This window comes from Ictidomys tridecemlineatus, chromosome 4 (genome assembly GCF_052094955.1).
Source record: "Ictidomys tridecemlineatus isolate mIctTri1 chromosome 4, mIctTri1.hap1, whole genome shotgun sequence".
NCBI classification, from domain to species: domain Eukaryota; kingdom Metazoa; phylum Chordata; class Mammalia; order Rodentia; family Sciuridae; genus Ictidomys; species Ictidomys tridecemlineatus.
This window is the reverse complement of record NC_135480.1, coordinates 48,313,502-48,333,439: the sequence shown is the minus strand read 5'-3', so window position 1 is coordinate 48,333,439 and position 19,938 is coordinate 48,313,502. Positions and strand designations below refer to the sequence as shown.

Here is a 19,938-nt window from a genome sequence, read left to right as displayed (position 1 = left end):
AAGTTTGAGAAGCTCACATACTGAGAACTTTAATTTAGGTTTCCTTCCATGTTCTCTCATGATAAGAGAGCATTCAGCACATAAATGCTATGCAAAAAGACTGCCAAACTGCAACACAGAATGGGAGAAGATTTGTCATTTTGAAATGCTAAGGGAATTCTTACTAACAGCTTTCTTGCCTTATAAAACTATTATTTTCCTGAACTATAGTATGATTTATAAGTCTCAGCTGAGTTTTATACTTTTAATGGGAATAGACTCAAAGGAAAATGCATTTTCTCAGAATGCAAAATTCTCTCAGGAGGTGACCAAACAAAGAATAAAGAGAAGCATCTTCTACCATGAAGTGTTCCAAAGTCTTGTTCTCCGCTAACCTGTCTGAAGGTGAATGGCAATCCTCCCTGGCATTCTAGGCTCAACTGGACCCTGTATTTCACTCTACACACCTTCCCTGGTGACATTGGCTACTCCAAATCCTTCAACTCTCACCTTGGCGTTCACATTCATACCCAACCCCCTCAACCCTCCCCTGAGTTACAGGTCCCTACACCTAATTACCCACTAAATGACTACCATCATGTCCTACTGCCACAAATGCTCTCCTTCTCCACAAGCCCTCTTCCTCCTCCTTGAATCCCAGTATTAGAATGACACCATCACCCATAGAAATAAGTAAGATTTGCTTCCTGCTCTCAGGAGGCTTAAAATCTAGCATGGGAGACAGAATACTAACTAGGTAGTCATTGTTAATAAGTGTTGTGCTCAGAGAAGCCCAGAGAGTCTGGCTGTCACTGGAAGGACACCTGTCACAGGGTCAACCTCAAGGAAGAAAGATCTTCCTTGGGTATGCATTAGGTAACTGAAGTGTGTGTGTATGTGTACATGTGTGTGTGAGTGTGTGTGTGTGTGTGTGTGTGTGTGTGTGTGTGTGTCTGGTAGGTAAAGGCCTGGGAGGAAAATATGGTAGCATGGAGGTAGGTGTGGAGAGTGCCTGGAATGAGCACTCCAAAGGCATTGCACAGAGATCATAGGAGAGACAGAAGACTGGTTTCCCCATTTGATCCACACAGGGTTTGAAACCCAAAGGGCATGATATAAGGGTCTGGCCAAGCTCAGCCTTTGCATAGAATGTTCAGGAGATCACGATTCAGGTTCTGAGGAGACCCACCACAGTCCTGGCCCTCCACAATGTGCTCCACGAGAGGCTTAAATCAATCCAAAGAAAATCAATGTGGGGTGACATTGACCATAAAGTCTCAGAGTAATTGTCCTTTGTATATATATATATGTTACCAACTCCTTCTAACCCATGTGAGAGTAAGACAGATCACAGATTTTGCAGGCAGACAGGGGAAGCTTCCAAACCTGGACAAGTTACTGAACCTCCCTGTACCTCCCTCATACTCACCTGGAAGACAAGGGTGGAATAGCCACAGAACTTTATCTAAATTCCATGGAAAACCAGAGCATTTTGGTAATATTGCCCAACCTTACCTAATTGATATGAAGCCATTTATGGGGTTTATTTACCCTCAGTATGAATCATCTAAGATTTTGCTGTTTGCTTATGGAGGGGGCATCAATGGGATATGTGCCATCTTAATTTTCTAATATCTAAAGAATTTTGAATTCAAAAGTATATCCAGCCCAAGCATTTCGGATGAAAAATTTGAGGATATATATATATAGTGTTTCCATAGTATAAACTGCACATAACAAGGGCTCAAAAATGACAGTGATTATTAAAAAGAGAGATTGTCTACCTTAGATTTTATAAAACCTTGAGGCGTGAGGCAGTTGAGACATTTTAGAGGAAATACAAGTTTTCTATCTCTGGTCCCCCCAAATCTTTACAATCTTATTTTTCAAAAGGTGGTGGCAATTGCTTTTCCTGATCATGCCTTTAAATCATAGATACTGCCATTGTCCTCCCATTCACAATAGGAGGAAGAAAGTTCAGGAGATCCATTACAGATGCTAGTAGAGGCTGGTGAGGGAGATTCTGGGAGAGAAAGCAGTTATGCAAGGGCCCGGTAGAGCAGAAGAGGGGGTCAGACAAGAAGGTGAGCCTCAAAAGCCTGGGACCCAGCAAGCTCAGCACAAAGTGGTGACAAATGAAGACAGAGGTTGTTTGGGGGAATCGTAAAGAGCCTTGAATGACAGATGTTTGCATGTTATCCTCTAGATCAGTGGTTTCCAAAACTTTCAAGCGAGAAAAGTAAGTGAAACAGAATTGGATTTGCATGGGATCTCTGAACGCTTGCAGCCACACTCCAACTCATTTTTATTTGGTGGCCCAAGTGCCCTTTCAAAAGAGCAAATCTGATCATCTCAGTCCTCAGGGCATGCTCTAGAAAGCTATCTCATTAAACATGGAGCAAAATGCCATCTCCCTGCAGGCTCTGGGTGACACAGCCCTGCTCACCTCCACAGCTCATTTCACATCACCTCCTTGACATACCACTCGTGTGTTCTCCCGTGAGCTCACGTCCCTTCCCACCTCAAGGATTTCCTAAGGATGCCCTCTGCCTTTCTTCTCCCTCCTACTTACCTAAGTAACTCCTACTCTTCTAAATCTGAGCCTGACTGTCCTTTCTGGGGGGGAACCTTTCCCAGCTTGGCCAGACCCCTGTGCTAAGCTCTGCTGTACGTGTGGATGTGTCCGGTGTGGCACGTCATCACGGGTGGGTTAAATCACTAGCTGTGGGTTTGGTTCTTTGATGCTTTCCCTTACTGTGCTGCAAATTTTGAGAATGGGAAGTGCAGTCCTATCTGTCTCGTTCAAGACAGTGTCCCTGATACCTCCCCCAGTGCCAGCCACTAAGCAGCAATGACATGTTGAAAAAGAAAAAGAGAGAAAGAGGTGGGGGGGGGGATAAATAAATACAGCAGGAAGACAAATGGAGAGGAACCTGCTGTGGTTGAAATAAGGATGGCGCCTTTGGTTGAAGCAAGAGTGTGGGGCCTGGGGTACTTCCCACCAAGCCTGCTCCTTCTCCTCCAGGGGTCCTTCCGGGCACAGGGTAGGGACACTCTGAAAGGCTGGTAAATGGACCAGTGCTCTAACAAAAGGCTTTGTTATTTGGGCTTGGTGGTGGTATTGGTGGGGGGTGAATGTTATTCTCTTGGTCTGAGGAAACTTTCCCACTTAATGGTCCATAGAATGGATAATCATCAAAGTAGCTTTGTGTAGACAGGAAGCATATTTCATTCATTTATTTCAACATCTCATCTCTCTTGGGTGGAGAAAGGCCGTAAAAGACATCTGTAGGCTGGTTTGAAATGTGTTCTTTTGTGTAAGCCTGGATGTCAAGGAGACATTTCTTTGGAAAGTCATCTTGGCCTTGGCCTTGGCCCAGACCATCGGGGAAATCGCCTCTGTCCTCCACAGATTCCAGCGCACACGGCCCCTCCCTGGGCATGGGATCATGTGACCCAGGGCAGATCCTGTGAGTCCAGCACTCAGTCAGTGTGGTCAGCTGTAATGGAGTTGAGGGACGCCTTTATCTGTTAAATAGGGTGAATCGAAGTGAAAATTACCTTTTGATTGAGGACCATTGCTGAAGAGAATCGATAGAAATGGCCCGAGATTTATTGGCACCGTCTCAACTTTAAGTGTTGCAGACTTTCAAATTACTGGAACACTGGGTTTCAGGATTCAACCTCTTCAAGGCCAGCTGAAAATAAACAACAGAGTGAGTTAAAGAAGTAGAGTGCCTGCAATTCCAGATTAAAGAGAAAATATGTGCTGACCAAAAGTAAGTCGTCTTTCAACCTCAAAATATGCTTTCCAAATTCTAAGAGCCTGTGTTTGACATGTTTAAGAGGGAGAGAGATCACAGCTGAGGTTGTCTTTGTTCAGAATGTAGGAGACAGTTTTGTCTAGACTTTCAGGAAAGATATAGAATGACATTTTCAGAACAAATTAAAATATATTTTTAAGTTCCTTTTTTTTTCCCCCTTCAGGAAGAGATTTGACATGCTTCTATAATTTGAATTCGGTTGATCTATAAATGGCCTCAGTGGTTTAATATGAAGAGTAGAGTAAAATGAACCATTGAGAAAGGTATTGAAAATGCTGTTAGTTCCCTTTCTTGCCTTATAATAATATTACTGACAACAACTCAATAACTCATATTGAGTGGCTTCTAGGCATGTGCTAAGCTCTTGACATACCTTCTCTGACGGTTCTCACAGCAACACGACGAGATAGTTATTATTATTGTGCCAATTTCTGTATAAAGAAGCGGAAGCACGGAGAGCTGGGATGACTAGCCCAGAGCCACAGAGCCCTGGTGGGCCCAACAAGGACCATGTCTGACTGATCCCTGGCAACCATCCTCACCATCGTGCTATGTCCTCTTTCCCACAGGGCCAGCATCGTACAGAAACGCATCATCTATTTTCAAGATGAAGGTTCTCTCACCAAGAAACTTTGTGAACAAGGTAAGTTTTTGCGGGTGGGGAGGGCCAGATCCATAGAAGGGGCTCTTCCAGCTCAGGCATCCTGCTGCAGGAGTTAAGGCGATCGGGCTCTCTGAGTCCCCGTGGGTTCTACTTTCTCACGAAGCTCCGATTTTTAATCTGGCTGTGTGCTGTGGATAATTGGATCCGCCTTAAGCTCTAATTACTCAGCTTGATTCCCTGGGTAGGAGATAATGTACCTCGTATTGGTGTCGTCGTCTTATTTTTGTGAAACAGTGATTATTCTGGAGAGGTTCCTTGGAATAACTCACAGGACTTAATTAAGGAATGTGCAATTGTGTACCTTTAAAAAGTCTATAAAGGTTCTCTGGGAAGAAAAAAATCACCCCAAGGAACTCGTGTGACGTTTGGACAACATGGGGGATTTTCCTCAGGGAAGGCCAGCAGGGTACAGGGAATGCCATGGGGCCACTGGTCTTGTGATTACATCTCACATTCAAGACTCTGGGACTTAGATTTGCAAGCTCATCAACCCCCTCTCCTTTGAGACATTCTGATAAAGCTCATGGAGTCTAAGAAGACTGGGAAGGTTAAAACAAGGTCCTGGATTCAAATCAGGCCTGAGTTTGAATCTGTCTCTGTCCTTCCTAGCAATAAGGCAACCTAAGTAAAATAGTGCCTTGCCTCCTTGGCACATAGTAAATGCTGTCTATATAAGTGTTAGCTGTAGTTAGCAAATTCCAAAAGCTTGTTCATTAATCTAATGTAAAAAAAAAATAAGACCTTAAACATCTGAATGTGTTTAGAAGTCATTAGACAACTAAATAAAAATAGAAGATGTTCTATAATTATACAGCTTAACTATCTCATTTCTATTCATTTCTGCAGAACTTTTATTTGCATTTGGAGCAATTGGTCTTTGGAGAATAAATAAACTTTTCCAACTCTAGCAAATCATAAGCTACTAAGAAAGGTTGATAAAGGTCTTCTGGGGAAATAATAATAATAGCTAATATTTTCTGAGTGCTTGTTATATGCCAGGCACTATTCTGAGGAAATCCATAGGCATTAATCACGTAATCTGCACGACAACCCTATGTGGTAAAGATGATGATATGATTCCTATTGTACAGTTAAAGAGCCTGAGGAACAGTCTAAATGACTCTCCTCACCTCATAAAGACAGAGGTAGAGGAAAGGTTTGACACAAGGAACCAGTGTCCTAAACTACCACCCTCCCGTCAAAGCAAATACGTCCTATTTCAGTAGCTTGAATCCCCTTGGACAGGTCAATGCATTGTCTCCCTACAGATGAGCTGCAGCACCACCAAGTTCTAGGTGGAGGATTGTGGAGTCAGAGGGTGCCCTGCCCTACCTGCCATCAGGGTCAGACTTTGCCATCAGGGCCCCCTGCTAGTTTCCAGGGGACACCACCATACATGCATGGCTTTGAGGACTTCCCCTTCTTGTACTTAACTAACCAAAGGGTCACTCAGCCTTTCTCCAAGCAGAGAGCTTTCTCACCTCTTAAGGCTTGTGGTTCCTGAGCGAATCCTAGTACTGATTCCCCTGCCATGAAGGGAAGTCCAACTGAGGGGTGGAGTTGTGGAGGTTCTGTATCACACATTCATAGGCCACCTCTTGGTCTTCCCCCATAAGTGGCTGATCGCTTCATTGCATGTAGTTCTGTTAGTCTGTCAGAGGACAGCCTTATTCCCAGGATTCCAGGGTTCTGAGGAGACACTTCAGTGACATCCTATCCTGTGTAACTGAAAGGAATCATTAACTAAAGGGTACTTTCCAAAGGCTCAATTCAGATGTTGTATAAAACCTTTGTCTAAGGTGTAAATGGGCTTAAGTTCTATAGAATAACACCGCCAATAAAATGACATAGCAATACATAGTTGTTTCCCCTAGATAAAGAGCTTATCAACATGACTAATCATGCATCTCTATACAGGGCCACTAGCCAGTGGCAACATAGTAGACCAAAGGAAAAAAAAAGGGTGGGGGCAAAGGTCGTGGGCCACAGACTCATCAGATATAGTTGTAGATGATCCCCAGAGACAGCAGCCCCAGGAAGAAATCAGCCAACAAAGAAATCAGTCAACACACCTTAAGAAAGTGTATAAAATGCAAGCACAGAGCAAAGGGATTTTTAAAATATGTATTATCACTTAATTATCACCAGCTTTTTCATTAAAGTCTTGTATATTCTTTGCTTCCTTGTTGAGTCAAATCAAATCTATCAAGAAAGGGGATCGTGAAACTTGGAGTCATTCATTTTTTTCCCCCAATTGTAGCCATTAATCCATAGGGAAAGAATTAAGTGCCATACAGATAAAAAGTAATAGGGATCGTTACTTTTTAAAAAGCAACATAAACATTAAGTTACTTACAATTAAGAACAGAGGAACATAAAATATTCAAAAAGGTGACCTGTCATAAACATGCACACAGACACCATGTCATAAACCAAGGAGAGAGACCAAGGGGAGGAAGGATAAAGAGAAACTCAGAAGACAGCGGCACATGAGCAGAGATGGGGAAAAGAAGAAAAAGGAAAGAAGAACAAAGAAAGCAGAGAAGGCAAGGGATTAAGAGTAGAGGTGGGGAGGAAGGGAAACTCAGCCTTGCTCCTGCCTGAAGTTACCTGCACCTGGCAGCCCTGCTGTGGTCCTGTGGGAACAGACTGGGGCTCCTCCTCACCACCCTTTGAAAGCCTGGTTCATTATCAGTAGGTTTTTCCTCAGTAAGAAAGGCTTGTTTTCGAACCTCAAAATTTAATTTTTAGATGAAGGCTTAGTTTCCTTTGGAATTCCAAAAGGTTCATTATAAATGCATTTCTTTAAATCCTTGGAAATCTCTTTAACTTTAGCACCTAAATCTGAAAGCCCTTTTGATAAGGTAACGCTACCAACTGGCCTTATTGGAGGTCCACCAGAGATGACTGCTGCCTTGTTTAACCATAGTTGGTCACTACGATCGAAACCCCAGCAGGTGCTCGCTCTTCTGAATTTGGTTATCAAAGCTAGTTTTGGTTTTTCACACTGTAGTTGATCATAATGGGAATGAAAAAGGACAAAGTCTTCAGGAGTGACTGGTTTATGCTGCCTTTCCTGAACTATATTCAATGGGGCTTGTCCCTGAATGATCAAAGTGGTTCACCCAGGAATCAGATCCAGGCTCCATGCATACATAGTGGCAGGGGGTAGGGAGGCCGGTGTACTTGCTCCTAGGTGCTGACAATGCTCTGGCCTTTCCTAACTGTACAAAAAAGTAGTCAATTATCTCCACTTTGAGTTTTTGCAGTCCTCATTTTGGGGGTTGTTTGGAAATCCTGAAGCTATGGAGGGAGGTAATTTTTTAAATGCACTGTTCCTCATTTGGAAAAAGCTAAACAGAAACAACCCCCAATTTTTTTTTAATCTCATTGTTTATGTAGACAAATCCAGATGACTTTCCTGGAATGACAGAATACAGAGACTAAGGGAATGGGGTCTGGACCCCCAGTGACCTGGGCCTGCACTACTCGCTAGCTCTGGGTGATCTTGAGTACATTTTCTAATCCATCTCAGTTTACCAATTGGTAAAATGGGGATAACCAAAGTACTTACCTCTTAAGATTATGAGGATAAATGAGACAACGTATGGAGAGGGATCAGCATATACAGGGAATCAAAGCCTGGCAGTTATTATTACCACATCCCATACTTTTTTCTCCATCCTAGAACCTAGAATTTACATCAACCATTACTTATTTTGCATGTTCAAACCCAATGAACCCAGTGAATTCCCAAAGGAAGATCTGCAAAATGCTCTTTCTGACATTGAAAATTATTTTATGCTCTTTGTTGCTGTTCTTTGTGCAATATTAAAGAATGAATGTCCAACTTGCAAAAAAAAAAAGACTTATGTGAATACTGCTAGGGAAACTAAAGAAAAAGCTATTGCAGCAAGCTGCATCTGTAGTCATTGTTTTCATCTTGTAGGAAGCAGAACAGACTAAAAGCAACAAGGCACAGTTAGGAATGTGGGTTTGACAATCGGAAATACTGAATTTATTCATGTAATCTCTCCTTCCCTACTTATCAGCTATTCACAGCTAAAAAATGGGGGTGGAGAGAGGAGCTGAAGTTTTTCCTGGCTGCTTCTATACTCAGAAGTAAACCTGAACCTATGAACATATTTCCAACCCCCACCCCTCCCAGTACAGTCTCTGAAAGCATGATAAGAAGTGAGGTGACTACATGGCAATTTAAAAAAAAAAAAAAAACAACTTTTTTATTCAGTAGTTCTTTCTGTCTCTCTACTTGTTCTTACTGTTGTCCTTCAAAGCCTCTCCCTCAGGTCTAGACATTTTGGCCCTGGATAATATTTCTTGGAGAAAACACACATACGTATCCCTCTGAAAATTTGGTAGGAAAATCCCATTAGAAGAGGGATAGAAGGATATCTGAGTACATTTTATCCCTAGTTTTCCAAGACCCCTCCTTTGACTCAAAGATTCTGCCCTATTGGTCCCAGAGATATCCTCAAAATTATTCAAACACAAGCTCTGATGTTATTTTTTTCAAAATCTAGTTTTCGTTCTTAAAAGGTCTACAAAAATCCTTTGTAGCCCAAGTACTGACCTGGTTCTGAGTCTTACAAATCGATGAAAACTGTACTTCATCTTCTTTTTTTAGAAGTTAAAGATAAGACAAATCAAGATGGCACTGCCTTATAGAAGGCTCTTTTTTGCTTCCTAACTCGGGGATTTTTCTGTTTCAGATTCCACATTTGATGGGGTGACTGACAAGCCAATCTTAGACTGCTGTGCCTGTGGAACTGCCAAGTACAGACTCACGTTCTATGGAAATTGGTCCGAGAAGACACATCCAAAGGATTACCCTCGTAAGTAGAGACCTACTTTGTGGGCTGAGGGAGTACAGGTTGTCAGAGTTCTGAATGTGGGACGGACAAGCTGAAATGTGTCAATTCTGCTCACCGTTATCAACTGATTCACGAAACATGCATTTCAAGTAAGTAAATTCATTAAGACAGGCAGATGGAGTAGTGATATGCTGTTTGCCTCTTTGCATAGCATTGTTCTGTTTTTAATCTGTGATTTAAAAACTCTCCCTAATATAGTCGCGCTACTTCTCTTCAGGACAGGCATTTGGTAATCTCAGTCTTCAATTGTAATTCATAATTACAAAGAGGCCTTTGTGCCGAAAACAGCTGGTAAAGTGACTTGCTCTTGACTCCTCACTTCAACGTCAGCAACATCCTCAACCACAGCAGGTGACGGCTGGCAATCCGTCAGCCTCTTCCCTACTGGTTCCAGATGCCACCTTTCAATTTCTTCATGACGTCATGCTCTAGATAGCCAATATCAATCCATGAGAGAAATCAGGAGACCCCAAAATTGCTAGTTAGGAGTAGATCCTTAATCAGGACCTTCCCTATCCCTGTTTCTGAGACAGTTGTCCCCCCCCACCCCGCAAAAAAAAAAATACCCAACATGATGCCCAGTACTGCAAGATAAATAAGTAAATAAATTTAAAAACCATACCATGTGCCAGGCACTCTGTTAAACTCTGAAGATATAGGAGTGAATCAAAAAAGATCCGTGTAGGTTCTCATTTCACTCAAAGAATAGTCCAGATGTTAATCAAACCATCACACAGAAGGAAGTAAAACGTTTTAACTATGAGTAGTGAACCTACCATGGACCAAGCATTTTTACATATGTAATGTCATTTAATCCTCAAAATAACTTGGTTTTGTGGTTAAGCTCACTGGGGACCAGAGAGATGTCATGATTTGCTCAGAGTCAAATATAAGTGGTGGGTCCAAGTTTCAAACAAGGGTTTGCCAGGCTCTTTGTCTTGCCTTCAGTTTGGGTTGTCTTTAGGCCTGAGCTTACCCGTTCTCTCTGGCTGTGGGGGGCAGAAGGTCCATGTGTGGCACTGAGCAGCTTTTTTTCTGCTCTTTGTCTGTTTTGTTCCTGTGCATTTCACTTTGGAGTTACCACAGCTGGGAAGGCACGGTGGGAATGACAGAAAGAGATTAAAAAGAGGAATTTGAGCCAAGCCCCAAAGGAAAAGGGAGAAAAAGGGCACATGGTTGGAACTTCAGAAGACCCAAGCCAGACCAGAACCTTCCTAGTCCCCAAACATCCCACCCAGGGGGGACTCCAACATTTCTTGGCAGATCAAGAGCCCTATTGTTTAATTTTACCCACGTACATTCGAGGCTTGGGATCCTAGAAGCCTCTTACTAGTTCAATCCTCTGACTCTGGGATTCAGCCTGATGTGCCTCAGCTGGTGTGGAAGACCTGTGTGAACAAACTTGGACTCTCTGCCTGGAGGAGAAAACCACTTGGAACAAGTATGTTGCAAAAAAATTCCTACAGGCCTCTATCCACTAACCCAGAGGAAATAAAATGTTAGAGGGACGTTACTCATCCTTTGTGATTCTAAGATTTTTTTTTTTTGCCCTTTTCTGTTCTGCCACCATCATTTCCCAGAATTGGTGGGGGGGTGGGGTACAAAACCATTGTTTCTGGGTCTCTGGGGCAAATGAAATACAAATCTGCAGAGAATTTCAGTGGAGTTGCTGGAAGTTTCTTCATAAATATAGCAGACGCAAGTTCTGGTTTCCCCAGATTGTTCCATTATCAGATATTACATTATACTGTCAGATCATATCCTAATTTTTGGTTGGACAATTGCATCACTATGTACAGAATAGCATTTGTCATATCATACTGCAGTTATCTCTTTAGGAGCCTTGCTTCCCCACCGGACTGAGAAGTCCTCCAGGACAAAAGCCAGGCAGGCTGAGGACTAGGACCAGGCACCAACTTCTGAGCTCAGACTGGCTTTACTATGTCCTGGGAAGCAAGTGTCTAGCCTTCACCTAGTCACGATGGCCAGTACTGAACAGGGACTGTAGGCTGGACTGTCCTTTCCTTGGAGGGAAAGGCGTGAAGTTGAACACTCAGAGAACTGGAGACACTTGGAAGAGAACAGGGAAGGTCACCTCAGGACCTTGAAATCTCTGTTCCCCAAAATGATTTCTATCAGTCTTAGGGAGTAGGTAAATTTCCTTTTGTTGCTACAGATCCTGTCTTGATAACCAATCCTGTCATCAAACGCAGAGAAGCTTCCCCACACCAGTGCAAACTGAAAGACACCAAATCCCCCTCTTCCTTGGTTAATCAGTCATCCAAAACACCACTTTTTCCACAGGGATCTTACAACAGTGATTCTCCAGCATTGTATTCCCAGAGCCCCTTTTATCTGCTTAAAAATTACTGAGAACTTCAACATATTTTTGTTTATGTGTGTTCACCATATCAAAAATTGAAACGAATTTTAAAATATTGATTAATTGGTTTAAAAAGTAATATATAGTAAATTATTAATAAACTCATTAGAAGTGACATAAGTAAAACATTTTATGAAAATTACTATGCTGTCCATAACAAAAGAAAGTTAGTAAAAAAGCATTGTTTCACATTTCTGCCAGTTTTTTTAAATGACCGGCTTAATAGAAGACTCACAGATTCTCATTCACCTTTGTTTCTGCTTTCAGTCTATTGTGGTATGTTTTTGGTTGAAGTACAGGGAGAAAATTCCACTTCACACAGATACATAACTGGAAATGGGAAGAGTATTTTAATAGCTTTTCCAAACAAATATAAATCATCTCTGATACCATGCCACATACTAAAACCAACTCTACAAATGATGATTTTTAAAGGCCGATTATACCGTGGATTATGAAACTAAGTCAATGGGTTTGTACTGGGTTACACTAAAATGCATTGCTTACCTTCCACCTTGAATGGAATTTGATAACATCATAGATTGTTATCTGCTTAAAAATTACTGAGAACTTCAACATATTTATTGGTTTATTAAATTATACAGATCATCCAAATGCCGAGACCATTCGTTAAACAATATGGACACTCTCATCTGAAGAGTGTTTAGGTGTTGCAAAGCTATCAAATTCATAGAATGCATTCAGGTTGTCAAAGATTCTGATTTTTGATTGAAATCTTAAATTTTATCATTGGCAAAAAGTACCCATCAGCTGTTTCCCTTGAAGTGACAGGCACACTTCATTTTTGAGAAAATTTCTGCCTCATTCCCAAGTCTGAATAACCATGACTTGTCTGTCATTTATTCTTTCATGTAAAAATTATGTTTTATTACAGAAAAAGGCAACTATTCCAGCTTGCACCTCAAAGAACACATAAGTGCTTTCATTTGGGACAATAAGAGTACTTCATATACAGCAAAAGTGCTTTTGCATATTTCCCAGTTAGTCACACAGAATAATAAAAAGATGTGCACTAAAAGGTAGAGATTTAATAAAATTAATCATTTTTATTGTTTCATCAAGGACATTCTTGTGTGAAACTAACTTTTCTGTTGTCTACTGTGAGTCAGTGAAGAAACGTTGAGTGCTGACAGTTCAGGGCCACTACCTTGACCCGTGCTCAGTGCCAGCAGTAATGTCAGCACACTGCAAAAGGCAAATTATGTCTTCATATTACTATGAAAATATTTTTCACCTTTCAGACCCTCAAAAGCATTTTGGGGTTCTCAGGGCTCTGTGAATCACACTTTAAGAACCTCTGTGTTAGGGTCAGATAGCAACCTTAAGGTGCTCTTACTTTCTGAGAAACTTGAGATTCATCATGGAGGGTTGAGCAACAGGGAGGGTTGAGCACCACCTGTATTTTCAACCATTTGGTACAGTGGGCCACATCTGAAGGTGATTCTTCTCAATCATGGTACAAAACATTCTTTCCAAATGCGATTTCTGGGGTTCTCTCCATTGGAGTACAGAGCACTCTGCAGGTCCCACCCTGGGGTGGGGGGAGACTAGATGCCGTGAAAGGGAGGTGGGAGAATGGCCTAAATGGCCATTGGCCTTCCTTTTAATGACATAAATCTCTGCTGGCCATCCGGAAATAGTGAGATCCTCTTAATCTATTCCCAATCAAGAAGATCTGAAAATCCTTTTTAAGCTTGGATCATATAAGTTTACCTCCTAATTTTGTAATAGGAAAAACAAACAAACAAAAAACATGAAGCACAAAGAAATCAGGCTCAGATCACATAGCCAGCAAGGGTCCCCACCAAAATCAGAGCTAAGATCCTGATTTCCTTTTGTCTCCCTCTGGGGGCTGTCATGAGGCAATCTGTCCTCTACAGTAAAATTAAATGTCTTAAACATCTTTTAATAAGGGTTGGCTATACAAACACGAAACTCAACTGGTACCAAATTCTGTACCATACTGAACTGCTGGGCCCACTGTAGAAAGACCTATTCTGTAGAAATCCTAACTAGATGTCAGCAAGAGAAGGACTAGATTTGCTGAGCCTGATGGAATTCCTGTTTCCTGAAGCACTAGGAGAACTGCAAGCTCCTGCAGCATCTGCTCTAGGCACTCAGTCTAGTTCCCAGGCACAGGAACTATAGGAGCAGTTGCTTCCCAGGAACAAGGTGACCAGGCACATCAGGATGTCCCAAGGTCTGGAGACATGCCCAGTCTTTGCCACAGAATTGGGAGCTTCCTATCAGCTGCTGACTCTCATTGCATACAACTCCTGGGGTTTTTTTGACAAATGCTTCCATCTTGTAGAAACTCTGTCATCTTCCTAGACAATGGAAGGCATATGACCCCCGGCCATTCTTGATACAGCATCAGTTTCAATACTGTTTTAAAAGTACATATTGATGAAAAGAATATTTATCCAGAATCCCATTAATTGTGTTACTTAAAATATTGATATGGCCACTGGGAAATACACTCTACATAATCAAAGTTAATTTTACAATGAAATTCAACCATCTTCTCTGTTGGATCACTTTCCTTTAAAATTTACTGCATCCAATCACTTGAAAAACCACCGCTTTAACACTTGGCAACTATTTTTATTCCTTTACATATCCATCCACTGACCGAGTTCTTACTTCACATTCAAATATACTGAGTCCTACTTTTTTGCACTTGATTTTCCTTTCAGAATCATAATTTATTATGGCAGTTTACTCCAAACCATTTATCCATCTCTTCTTTTATTGACCTTTTAGGTGATGTCAGGTCTTTTGCTAGCTTAGAAAGTACTGCAGTAAAAACTTTGCCTGTAAAGTCTCCTCCAACCTTCCTCTTTTCTTGAAATTATTTCCTTGAAATAATTTCCCAAGAGTAAGACTGCTGGCTCAAAGGATGTGGGATCTTTTTTGTTTGTTTTTTTTTTTTACTTGAGACTGCTTGCCGGATTCATCTCTGAAACATTTGTATTGATTCACCATGTTAACCATAATGAACAAAATATCTATTTCTCAGCATTCAATTTAAGCTTTTCTTGTTTGGATTCAGCCAATTTGATGGTCATTAAAAATTAATCTTATTATTTTAAATTGGTCTTGGTTGAAATTACTAACACACTTGAATCTTTTTTTTTTTAATGTTTTTTTGTCCTTTGTCTTTAAATCACTAGGGAGGTGGCATGAATCAAAGTCTGATTTTGCTCATTATCTCTCCAGGGCCTTGCTCGTTGTCTGGCACATTGAAGTTCTCAATAAATTGTGTTGCGTGAATGCAAGAAGCAGTTTGAAAATGAGTTAAGGAAAGAAAGAATGGAAGGAGATGAGCAATGAAAAGCTACTGAAGAGGTTAGGCCAGGGGAGAGAGAGGGGATCATATGTGGCCATCACGTGGAGAGCAGATTGGATGGGGTCAGTGGTGTGTGAGAAGGTGGGTTAGGAGGACATTGCCATGAGTCAGCAGTGATGGCCGGGCTTGGACTGTGGTGGCGGAGCTGGTGATGGGGGGGGGGATAGTAAATGGGCCTCTCTGTCAGCAGCAGATTTTGTCATGGATTAGATGCGGAGGAGTAAGGGAGAGAGAGAAGCATCAAAGCTGATAAGCCACGTGTCTGGCTTAGAAATGGAGGTGCCTTTTCTTTTTAAAATATTCCTCAGTACTATTGTCTTTCTATTTTTACAAATGATTTTTGAAATCATTTCATCAAGCTTGTAAAGGATCCTGTCAGAATGTTAAGTGGAGTTGCATTAAATCCAAAAATTGCCTTGGGAATAATTGTTAGCTTAATAATATTTAGCTTGCTTAGTTTCTTCTCATTTATGAATAAAACCAACCATTTGTGGGCTTCCTTAGCACAGAGCCTAGAACAGTGATAACATGTGACTGACTATAGGCTTCCTTTCCCCATCTAACTTCACTATCCCCAAGCCACCTCCTTCTGTCCCTCCCTGTGGAGGCTGCAGGTGGGCAGTCCTCTTCCAGAGCCACAACTTCTGTCCAGCTACCCTTTCTTGCAGCTGCAGCTCTCCTTCCTGATTCCTGTAGGGAAACATTTCAAGTTTAGTGGTGCTGTTTTAGGCAGCTTTTTCATTGCTGTGACTCAAGGACCCAACCAGCACAATTTTAGGGAAGGAAAAGTTTATTTGGGTGCTCAAGGTTTCAGAGGTCTCAATCCAGAGACAGCAGGCTCCATTCCTTGGAGCTCAAGGTGAGGCTGGACAAACGTCATGGCAGAGGAGTGTGGCAAACTCGCATGATGATAAGAAAGGAGAGGGAGAGAGAGAGGGAGAGAGAGAGAGAGAGAGAGAGAGAGAGAGAGAGAGAGAGAGAGAGAGAGAGAGAGAGAGAGAGAGAGAATGAATGAATCTCCCCACAGGCCAGATATAAATATATATCCCTAGCTGGGGATATAGCTCAGTTGGTAGAGTGCTTGCCTTGCATGCACAAGGCCCTGGGTTCAATCCCCAGCACCACACACACAAAAAAAACCCACAAATATATATCCCAGTGACTGACCTCATCCAGCCACACCCCACCGGCCTTCAGTTACCACTCGGTTAATCCCATCAGGTGATCAATTCACTGATTTAGTTAAGGCTCTCGTAACCCCATCATTTCTCCTCCAAACCCTCTCGCATTATCTCACAGGTGACCTTTTGGGGGACACCTCACATCCAAACCATAACAGGTGCTCACCACCCCTGAGAGCTCCACCTTCCTTTCTGCTTTCCTTGAACCCTGCCGTGCCCTTTTAAATTGTCCCTTCACCAGTCTGTCCTCTCTTGCCCCATTTGATGATGCCGTCTGTTTCCTGTGGGACAGCAGTGCCCCACGTTTTCAGGAATTGATTCTTAGACTCTGTATGTGCGAAGTGAACATACAGTACGGGCACTGACGGCTCCGGGGTTCCTCTAGGGTTAGGCTTGCCTGCTGTACTGCCACCTTCTCTGACCCACTCACCTCACTCTCCCCGACCGCTCCAATGCTGCTTTCCCAGGACCTGGAGACATCCACATGGGCTGTCTTTTCTCTGGATCTGTGGCTTAACTCAGATGCCAACTCAGTTCCCATTCCCACGTCTTCTAAATCCCCTCTCCCTTTACCAACCTGGGTTCTCGTCTCACCCAGAACATTCACAGGAGCCTTGCTCTGGGCAGGACACCTCAGTACTTGCTTGTTAGGCAGGTGTTTTCTAGACTTTTACCTAAAAGGAGACTCTTTAAGAATGGGGAATGCATTTGCATGGATCATGTTCCCTGCTTTAAAAATATATGCAATTTCTGTAAAAACTAAAACTTGAATAAATTATAATTTTTCATAAATGATTCTCTTTCTCCCGTGAAAGCTGTACAGTTTCTTTCTTATACATCCCTCATGAAGTTAATGCCTTGGACTACTTTGTGTTTGTTATTATTATGAATGAGGTTTCCAGTTTTCATTATGTTTTCTGACAGGTTATAATTAGTATAGAAGAATGTTATTGATCATTATTAACTTTTATTGTACCTGTATGCTTTTTCCTTAATGCCTCTACCCAAGATTTCTCAGATTATGATTGATTACATAAGTAATCAATCATAATTTGCCTGTAATGGGTTTGTCTTTTTATTTTTTTCTGATTACTTTTCTGTTATTTCTACAGTCTCCCTCTTACTCATTGACAAGAACCTCCTATACAATTTTAAATCATAATGGTAAAAATGGACAGACTTGCTTCACTTCTGTTTGTATTTACAATGCCTTTAATATCTCTTAATTACAGTGTTGACTATTGGCTTCAAGTATGTTAAATATAGATGCCTTCTTTGCATTTTTTTAATGGATTTCGGAGTTTTCAAATGCCATTTTGGCACTTATTGATATGAACATATAATTGTTACTATTTAGTCTCTTGTGAGTATTATAATTACTAGTTTTCCATTTGCTAGACTACTCTGTGATGAATCTGACTTAATTATGGTGTTTTATTCCCTTTAGTATACATGCATAATCAGCATCTCCCAATATTACGTGCTTGTGACAAGACATTATATTAATTTTTGCATACATTTTCTCCATATTTTTCTTTAGCCCCATGAGATGAATACTATATTCTCTGTTTACAGAAGAAGAAACTGAGTCCCAAGAAGGTTAGCAATTAGCAAATTTGTGAGAGAAGCAAGCTTTGAATCAGGTCTATCTGACCTTCCTATGGGGTCTCCCCTTTGAAGTGGTCACAGGCCTGTCTTATCTCTAAATTCTTCACATCTACATGTTAGAATGAAATAGGTGTATATTTTCTGAGTTTTTTCCTCCATGCTGGGGATTGAACCCAAAGGTGTTCTATCACTGAGCTACACCCCTAGCCCTTTTATTTTTTTTTTTATCTCAACACAGAGTCTCTCTAAGTTTCAAACTTGAAATCCTCCTGCCTCAACCTCCTAAATAGGTTGGATTACAGGCACGTGCCCCCATAGCCAACTTAATTTTTTAATTTTTCTTTCTACTCTTATTTGACTTTAGTCTCAAGACCATGGAATAAATTGGTTAGTTGTTCCCTACCCACCTGTATTTATTACAGATTCCCTGAAGGCGTTACTCACACTCAGCCCTCCTGTCCTCACCGGCAGCCTCTTCCCGTTTTTTCATTAACTCTTGGTACCTACAGGTTTTTTTGTGTTTGTTTTAGAATTTCTTTCCTTAAAAAAATCATCTTTTTAATTCAGGTTTTTATAGTCTTTAGTATATGAACATAGAGCATAGTGAAATCATTCTCCTTTCTTTTCTGACTACATTTACAAGGGTTAACTCTGTCAACTAAGTTTCAGTAGTTGGTTAAATAATGCTCTTGGTATCCCTTTCCTAATATGTATCTATCTGCTTTTCTATATCCCAATCTTTTCCATTCCTTTTGGACTGTCCTTTGGTTCCTTTGGTAAATTTTTATATTTTTTACTTTCATATTGATTTTCCTGCTTTTTAAATCATCATTGTTTTTATTAATAATAGAGACACTTAGGGCTGGGAAGCTGCTTCTTTGTTGAGCCCTGAGCTTTTCCCAGAGATTTTCAAACGTGTTCTCATTTCCTTTGTTCCATAGAGTGCCTGTGTGCACTTTATCTTTTCAACATACCTATTTATTGGCAAAGTATTATAAAAATCCCAAGCAATCAGAGTTTGTTTATTTGTTTGTTTGTTTTTTTGTCAACTGTTGTTGTTCTTAATTTTGTTTCATCATTTTGTCTGGATTAGAGAGTACAGTGTGTGTAATTTCTGCTTTGTTGTGTTTACTGAGGATTTTTTTTTAATAACCTAGTGGAGATTTACTTTAGGAAGCCTTTTCTCTTATTCCATCTCAGATGCCAAGGGATATTTTGTTCACTTCATGACACATGAGCATCATTGGTCCATGCAAAGCCCCTCTGGTTTTATTTGGTTTTTTTTTTGTTTGTTTTATTCCATTTATCCCACGGTTATTGTGATTATTGTCATACTATAATTTTTCTGCCATCTTATTTTCTGTTTTCTGATTATACGATCTTTTTTTTAAACTCTTTTCTTTAAAGTGCCTAAATTAAGTCTGCTTCTGCTGGTTTAAAAATAATCTGATTCATTTTTTGTGTTCTTATGGGAGTCGCCTTTAGCATAAGTCACATACCCAAATCTGTTCATCTCTGTGGACTTCATCAGTATGTTAACAGCAACATCTTCTCCTAAATAAAATCAGTACTTTTCATGCTCTCAAATTCCCCTGGTCTCTACCCTCTACTCAAATGCGTACTTCATTTTGACTGGCTTTTATTTGTTGATTGTTATGGATAATTTTTTTCTCTTTTCTTTGTCTTTCTTTTCTACACAACCACAAATTTTGCTATAGCCTTGATCAGGCCTTGCTTTTTAGCATCCCTCTTATTTGAGTTTTTCTTATAAGAATGTGCTGACAATAAATCTTCCCCAGGCAAACCCCCTTCAGCTTTATACAACTAAGAATATGTGTATTATGTTCTTACGTTTAAATGACACATAGCTGGACATGAGACCTAGGTTCAAAACCATTTCCTTTTATATTATAAAACATCATATTCTGATATCCAGCTCTTTGAAAGTCCAATATCAGTATGCTTCTGGTTTCTTTCAAGTCGTCTCTTCTCTGTGCTTTCCCATTTTTTCTACCTCTTTGTCTCCTTAACAGTCTT

At 40.9% G+C, this 19,938-nt stretch overlaps 1 protein-coding gene across 1 annotated transcript in view; it reads left to right on the top strand.

The window, feature by feature from the left end:
* The window catches only part of Spon1 (spondin 1), a 266,766-nt gene that overhangs the window by 107,618 nt on the left and 139,210 nt on the right, over positions 1–19,938 (top strand). The window contains exons 4-5 of the mRNA XM_005326779.5: positions 4,373–4,446; positions 9,198–9,320. Coding sequence (XP_005326836.1) covers positions 4,373–4,446; positions 9,198–9,320 — 197 coding nt within the window. The remainder of the gene's footprint in view (positions 1–4,372; positions 4,447–9,197; positions 9,321–19,938) is intronic.